The sequence below is a fragment of the Ylistrum balloti genome, unplaced genomic scaffold (assembly GCF_031769215.1).
Source record: "Ylistrum balloti isolate Yb309-2 unplaced genomic scaffold, AGI_CSIRO_Ybal_v1 Utg370138, whole genome shotgun sequence".
NCBI lineage: Eukaryota > Metazoa > Mollusca > Bivalvia > Pectinida > Pectinidae > Ylistrum > Ylistrum balloti.
In genome coordinates, this window is record NW_026782146.1 from 128,305 (window position 1) to 136,333 (window position 8,029).

Consider the following 8,029-nt stretch of genomic DNA (forward strand, 5'->3'; position numbering starts at 1 on the left):
TTGGTGATAATGTAAGTGTTTCATTGTATTTTATACCAATTTCCATAAAAGATGAAAAACAAAAGATCCCTGAAATATCTTATCCCCAGACATATATTAAAAAGGACTGGCATACATTTCTGCTAGAAAAATGAAACATTTCTGCTAGATCAATGAATGTTTTCTTTCTTGATAGCTAAAAGCAAATAGTGAATTAGGAGTCTGACTTAAATTTATTCACTGAAAAGTGCTCAACATTGACAATTCCAAATTTATCAAATGACAACAAATGATGATCCAAACTTTCTCTGATGAGACCTAGTAAAAGGTGCTTAGTCAATCCACAATCCTCTATGGTTCATCACATTTTGATGGTTGATTGAATGCTGACCAGCAATCCTCTCTGACTCATCACACAATGACTCGCAATTTTGATGGTTGATTGAATGCTGACCAGCAATCCTCTCTGACTCATCACACACTGGCTCGCAATTTTGATGGTTGATTGAATGCTGACCAGCAATTCTCTCTGACTCATTACACACTGGCTCGCAATTTTGATGGTTGATTGAATGCTGACCTGTAATCCTCTTTGGTTAATTATTGTACAGCACAATCTTCCATGATTTATAATTTATAACAAATTGATAACACATTGATCAAAACAACGCTCTAATTTTGGTTCTTGACACCCTCTTCAGATGAAGGGTCAGTGTTTCCTTGTTTCACCAACTGGTCCAGATTAGTGGCCAGTGTCTGTTGATGTGTATCGAGAAGGGACAAGGTGCGACCCCCAGCAGCCATATTTAGAATGCTACAGAGCTCCCCTCTCAGCTCCTCAATTGGTGGCAATTTGGATAGTGTCATTATGCCTTCCTTTGTGAGCAACCGCCCATCAACAAGCCCGCCTAAAAAATGAAGGCACAGATTAAAAATTAGGCAAAACATCAAAATGATCACAAATACATGCACAGCAGATATTTAATAATCTCATTGTACAGTATACATCATAGTTACCCTTAAAGACATAAATGTGAATACAGTGTTTGTATTACTTAGGATATCAATTTCACTGAGTTCAATTCAATGTCGAGTGTTTCACATTACATATTTTGTTTTATATTTGTACTTATAATTGTTTATTTAGATAAAAGATATTTATTCATTACTGTCACACTATGCTAGGAGACATGTATCGGGTAAACAGCTGATGAAAATAGGGTCAATCTTCGATGCAAAATGTCTTTGTTCATAGCAACATGGCAAAGTCGAACCATCTGGTAAGTCAAATATTTCATTTGATCCAGTTGACTTGTCCCTGTTTCACTGTATATATGGGATTAACGACACAAAATATAAGAACACAATTTCATACCTAACATCAATAAAAACGGTATTTTCCGAAGGTTTTTCACTACTGCTGCTATATTTTGCTCTTCAGAGACAAGGAAGACATTTCTCCCTTGAAACCATGGCTTCATATTTTCCAGTTCTGTTCCAGTCACAGCCATTCTATAAAAGAAGATAAAAACAAATTCAGCAGCCTACCTTTTCTATTTCTATTCATTTATTGATGCAGTCTTTGTCACCTCAGTTACTTTACAATTTTGCTTTATTTTTTATATGGAGGGTGTATACAAAGAAACAAGAGATGTAAAATGTGGACAATCACACAATTGCCGTAGGATTGCAACATTATGTTTAGCTGTGATACGATGCACAATACACATCCTTCAAATCAATTTTTTTCAATAAAATGCACTAGTTTGCTGTTATCAATATTCACAGATGACTTTAAAAGGAAAAAATGTGTAAAGCTATTAGGATACAAATGCCAAGAGGATGGAATACAACAGTTCTCAAGAGAGATTTTGGTGCCAAGTATTGTTCAACCTTTTTGCAGCTTTTTATAAGTTGAATCTTGTTCAACTTTTACAATCTATTGTCATTAAACTTACACACCAACACACCAATTTGGTAGATAATATTTTAACTCAGAAATTAGCTACTCCTAAGTTATTTTTGTGAATTTCCTATTTAGACTCATAGGACTCCTGAGCTGAGTCTTACTCTCTCATCCAATTTTAAGCCCTGAAAAATGGAGTCAACACTTCACCATTGACTCAAGTCAGGAAAATGATATATTAGTTGTTGTCTACTAAACAATGTGGATGGGCTTATTAGGACACCTCGGATTAATGTCAAAGAGATATGGAACATTATACATCCCCAAGAATGAACATACCACACTTGCCTGAGATTTCTCATAAAACTAAGGAATGTCAGCTCATATACACAAATGTGTGTTATTGCTTCATGTCACAAAGGGATAAAGTGATCCATTTTGACACCATTGCAAATAGAAAATCTGGGGAAAAATCAATAACCTCTGAAATCTGAGTCAATTTGACCCTTTTGGCAACACCCTTCAGGCCCATGGGGATATTGGGACTGTATAATTCACAATTTTGGTTCATCTTAGGAAATATCTGTACATCACCAGGTGTGTAGGTAGGATATATCTCTAAACAACCAGGTGTACCAGAAGGAAATATCTGTACATAACCAGGTGTGTAGGTAGGATATATCTCTAAACAACCAGGTGTACCAGAAGGAAATATCTGTACATAACCAGGTGTGTAGGTAGGATATATCTCTAAACAACCAGGTGTACCAGAAGGACATATCTGTACATAACCAGGTGTGTAGGTAGGATATATCTCTAAACAATCAGGTGTACCAGTAGGAAATATCTGTACATAACCAGGTGTATAGGTAGGAAATATCTCTAAACAACCAGGTGTACCAGTAGGAAATTCCTGTACATAACCAGGTGTGTAGGTAGGAAATATCTCTAAACAACCAGGTGTACCAGTAGGAAATATCTGTACATAAGCAGGTGTATAGGTAGGAAATATCTCTAAACAACCAGGTGTACCAGTAGGAAATACCTGTACACAACCAGGTGTACCAGTAGGAATTATCTGTACATAACCAGGTGTACCAGTAGGAAATATCTGTACATAACCAGGTGTACCAGTAGGAAATTTCTGTACATAACCAGGTTACAGGTAGGTTATATCTGTACATAACCACATGTACCAGTAGGAAATTTCTGTACACAACCAGGTGTACCGGTATGGATAGTGTTTCAGCTTGTTGTATACTTTATACTGACAAGTATCATCATGATTATGTTGACCTCCTGGTGCATATTTGAATGGAAAAACATGGAAGGCATGTTCACATATGTTTTAATGATAACTGGTTTGGCTCAGTCAAAATTGATCAGTGCAATTGGAAAAGCAATAATCAGCAGACAAGCGATTATCAGGCCATCACATTGTATCCCTAAAAATGTCAAAAGTGTGTTGACAAGCCTTATTCTACGCTGTCAAGTTCCTTCCTTCTGATTTGCAAATTCTTTGTCTATAAAACACATATCAATGCATGATACTATATATATTCACTATTCACAAACCTTGCATATTTGTTGCTGTAGACTTTGAGTTTCAGTCCAAATTTTAAAAGTAATCCTTTGGCCTTGGCTACCTCAACAGCAGGACAGGGCAGCACCTGACACACTATAATCATCTTGTTCTCTTGAAACATATGCTCACATCCCCTATAGATGAATTCCTCGGCAGGCGACATCGCATCATCAGCATTCTATAAGACAAAGTAGACTGTTGATGTTATGTACAATTCTGGATACCACAACATAATCAAAAGTTATTGTAAAAGATTTGGTATTAGTGCTATTATTCTAGATAATTCTAGCAAGCTGACACAATTTTTTTGTTGTTGTTGGCATCCCTCAGTCGTCTGGACTATAATTGGTTTAAAAAATAAGGGATTCATTAATCTTATGTGAACTAATAATAAATTCAACTTTAATTAATAATATAGAATTGTATAAACTATAATTCAAATTGTTGCAAGTGTTCATTGAGCTAATAATACAGCATTGTCTCAAGATGATATGAAGTCTGGCTACCAAATATGTTTCTATGTCCTGTAAGTATTTATCATCTTCAGTAATTATTCATCTGATAATTATGGATGAGGAATGGCTACAGACAAATTTGATCAGTAAGACACTTTGTAGTGGGCTTAACTGTGTGAGCTTATATATAGACACACATGTACCTACCTCCTGAAGGTTTTTTTTCCTCTCCAAACGAGGGCATGTTTGCACTGGATAATCTTCATGTACATACAATGGTTGTGTCACTGCCTGGAATATCCTGTACTTGTGGGAGCGATGATTTTTCCAAGGTTTTTTACTGTTAAACTTATGCTTCATTCGAACTTGCTGTGACCATGTACGACATACCGGGGCCAGACACACTGTAAAATCAATCAACATCTGACATATGGAGAAAACAAGATTTAAATGTTCAGATATTCCTTCAGTCAGTATTTTAATTAAGCCAACTCCAGGGGGACAAAAATACAGGACAGTCACATACAGTTGATAAAATGAGTAGAAATGACTTGATTAACAACTGCAATTTCAAGTAATTTATGAATGGTTAAAAATTATCCCCAAATATCATGAAAAAATATGTTTTGTGACACAAATATGGCAACAAATAAATCTGAGAGGAAATTATAAACTACAGGAGATTGCACATTGCAAGACAAAATCTGGGTTGAAAATATGGAAAATTTTGCCACTTACTGAAAGTGTGGTATGTATGATATGAAAATAAGGCACCACAAGGTTTTAACAAAAAAAAAGTCTTGAAAAATTTTGACAGTCTCAACTTTCTGAAAGTGTTCAAAGTCCCAATCTGTTAAAATAGACTCAAGAGGTAAAGTTGTATCAGGGCCAGAGTCAAGACTTGATATGATTATGTATTGTGGAACAATCGTAAAATACAGGTGTATTTTTTTTCTTTAGATAATTTATAATTATATGTAGGATAACTTAATGGATGGTTATCAAAATAATAACTTAAATCTATTCAGATAACATACATTAACTTAAGTACTTTTGAATACATTGTGTAGTTTGAATGTAAAAACAAATGAGTAGTTATGAACAGCTTTAACGATATATTCAAAAGTAGAGTTGTTTCTTTCATATTATTAACAAATCACGGGAGAGGAAAAAAAGACTTTTTGTCCATCAGGGTAGCATTCTTTTCACCAGAGCCCTAAATAAATACCATACGTCTGTTTTCACAGACATTTGGTAAAATTGACATGTAATTTACGAACCTGCAGAAATCCGGATTTTTCAACATACAATCGATAAGTCTAAGGGAATGTGAGACTAGAGCCGAAAAGAGATCAAACTTTACAATTAAATGAGACACTGTGTGCAGACGAGTAGTAACAATATAGGCTAGCAAGCGTACACTCTCAAAACATTTCACCAAATGCTGCGCAAGAATATGAACTTGACAAGTAGTAGGAAGGACAGACAACATTCGAACCAGTATAATTTGCGTGCAGTCAAATTTAAGATAGTTGGAGTTGGTTTTGACCAAAACATATCAATAATAATATAATACCACCATTGAAGAATTTTTAAGACAAATAATAACGTTAGAAAACTATCGTCACCTCGTGTCGACTTCACAAGCGACGCCATCTTGCTTTTCGCGTAAAATAGACATCGGTACCGGATTAAAGTTCCGGAAAAAATATTATTTTCAATTTCCAACCAATCTTACAATTAAAAAGATACAACAAAGGTAAATCCACAGCAGGAAAAGCTATGGTGTGTACTAACAAAATTGCACAACATGCTGAATGACATTCGAACGGACATCATATTTCTAAAAAAATGAAGTAAATATTCGTTGTGCCGATAAAATGTAACTTCTTTTTGGAAGGAAAAGAAATCTTTCTTTGCTCGGGATATTTTATTATTTTCATAACTAAGAGGTCCATAGGGCCTTTATCGCTCACCTGCTTCAATAAACTAAATGTATTTGAAAGACGAGGCCCCGCCCTACTTTCCAAGGAGGGTTTAGATGTATAGATTACAATCATACATTCGAACGGACATCATATTTCTAAAAAAAGAAGTAAATATTCGTTGTGCCGATAAAATGTAACTTCTTTTTGGAAGGAAAAGAAATCTTTCTTTGCTCGGGATATTTTATTATTTTCATAACTAAGAGGTCCATAGGGCCTTTATCGCTCACCTGCTTCAATAAACTAAATGTATTTGAAAGACGAGGCCCCGCCCTAGTTGAAAGACGAAAAACGATGATATGAATAACTAAAATTCCATGCTTGAATGAACAGATTTTCGTTTATAACTTGTAAACCTCCTGCCCTCCGTGTTATTTAAGTTTTGATATAGAAATCTGACTGTAATTGATTAAACGCAAAAGTCATCGTTCACTTTTAAGTTTTAGACTTGAAAAGGTTTATTTCTAGGGTCAGTGATCGTACAATCATACCACGATATAAAGTGCATTTATCGTCTAATGAATTTGGCATTGAAAAGAAATATAAATGGACAAATTAAAGTGTTTCTATATGTTTTTAAATAACACAACTTTTACTGAAATGATCCTGGATGGGAGTGCCAGACCAGATCAGGAAATAAAACGTTATTTCTTTTTATATCTTTTCTTTTTTTAATTTTTTAAATCTCAACTATGGTATCAATACAAAGACTAGTTCAAAACATAATCTGCCTGTTAACAAATGAATTCGCACGTGTACTGATTCTACACACATGTACAGGTATGTGTCACTTGTGTTCTATACTCTGGTGCGTTTTTAGGTCATCAGACCGAAGTGATGACCTATTGCGATCTCCTTTTATTTTCATTGAGTGCGCCAGTCAGAAATTGTGATGTCAAAATATGACAAAGCAGATCGACTGCCCGCTTTGGTGAACTGATAAATTAAAACCAAACAAACAAAAATCAGTGTTTTTGTTATATCACGCGAAAAGCAATCAGATGATCATGCCTATGTAAGATAATATGACAGAAATACAGATATGTGTCTTCACCTGTCCATAGTGATACCTGTGTCATTACCTGTCTGTAGTGATACCTGTGTCTTCACCTGTCCATAGTGATACCTGTGTCATTACCTGTCTGTAGTGATACCTGTGTCTTCACCTGTCCATAGTGATACCTGTGTCATTACCTGTCTGTAGTGATACCTGTGTCTTCACCTGTCCATAGTGATACCTGTGTCATTACCTGTCCATAGTGATACCTGTGTCTTCACCTGTCCATAGTGATACCTGTGTCATTACCTGTCTGTAGTGATACCTGTGTCTTCACCTGTCCATAGTGATACCTGTGTCATTACCTGTCTGTAGTGATACCTGTGATTCACCTGTCCATAGTGATACATGTGTCATTACCTCTCTATATGAAACATGTGTCATTACCTGTCCATAGTGATACCTGTGTCATTACCTGTCTGTAGTGGTACCTGTGTCATTACCTGTCTGTAGTGATACCTGTGTCATTACCTCTCTATATGATACATGTGTCATTACCCGTCCATAGTGATACCTGTGTCATTACCTGTCTGTAGTGATACCTGTGTCTTCACCTGTCCATAGTGATACATGTGTCATTACCTGTCTGTAGTGATACCTGTGTCATTACCTGTCTGTAGTGATACCTGTGTCATTACCTCTCTCTATAATACATGCGTCATTACCTGTCCATAGTTATACCTGTGTCATTACCTGTCTGTAGTGATACCTGTGTCTTCACCTGTCCATAGTGATACATGTGTCATTACCTGTCTGTAGTGATACCTGTGTCTTCACCTGTCCATAGTGATACATGTGTCATTACCTGTCTGTAGTGATACCTGTGTCATTACCTGTCTGTAGTGATACCTGTGTCATTACCTCTCTATATGATACATGTGTCATTACCTGTCCATAGTGATACCTGTGTCATTACCTGTCTGTAGTGATACCTGTGTCTTCACCTGTCTTTAGTGATACATGTGTCATTACCTGTCTGTAGTGATACCTGTGTCTTCACCTGTCCATAGTGATACATGTGTCATTACCTCTCTATATGATACATGTGTCATTACCTGTCCA

The 8,029-nt window shown here is 35.9% G+C and overlaps 1 protein-coding gene across 1 annotated transcript; it reads right to left on the reverse strand.

Moving 5' to 3' along the window:
• Positions 1–193: 193 nt before the first annotated feature.
• LOC132550644 (large ribosomal subunit protein uL10m-like) lies at positions 194–5,582 on the reverse strand. Its single transcript, XM_060214735.1, has 5 exons — positions 5,554–5,582; positions 4,133–4,329; positions 3,461–3,648; positions 1,355–1,491; positions 194–887 (listed from the first exon to the last, which is right to left on the reverse strand). The coding sequence occupies exons 1-5, from the start codon at positions 5,579–5,581 to the stop codon at positions 652–654; spliced, it is 786 nt and encodes a 261-aa protein (XP_060070718.1). The 5' UTR covers position 5,582; the 3' UTR covers positions 194–651.
• Between the last annotated feature and the right edge of the window lie 2,447 nt (positions 5,583–8,029).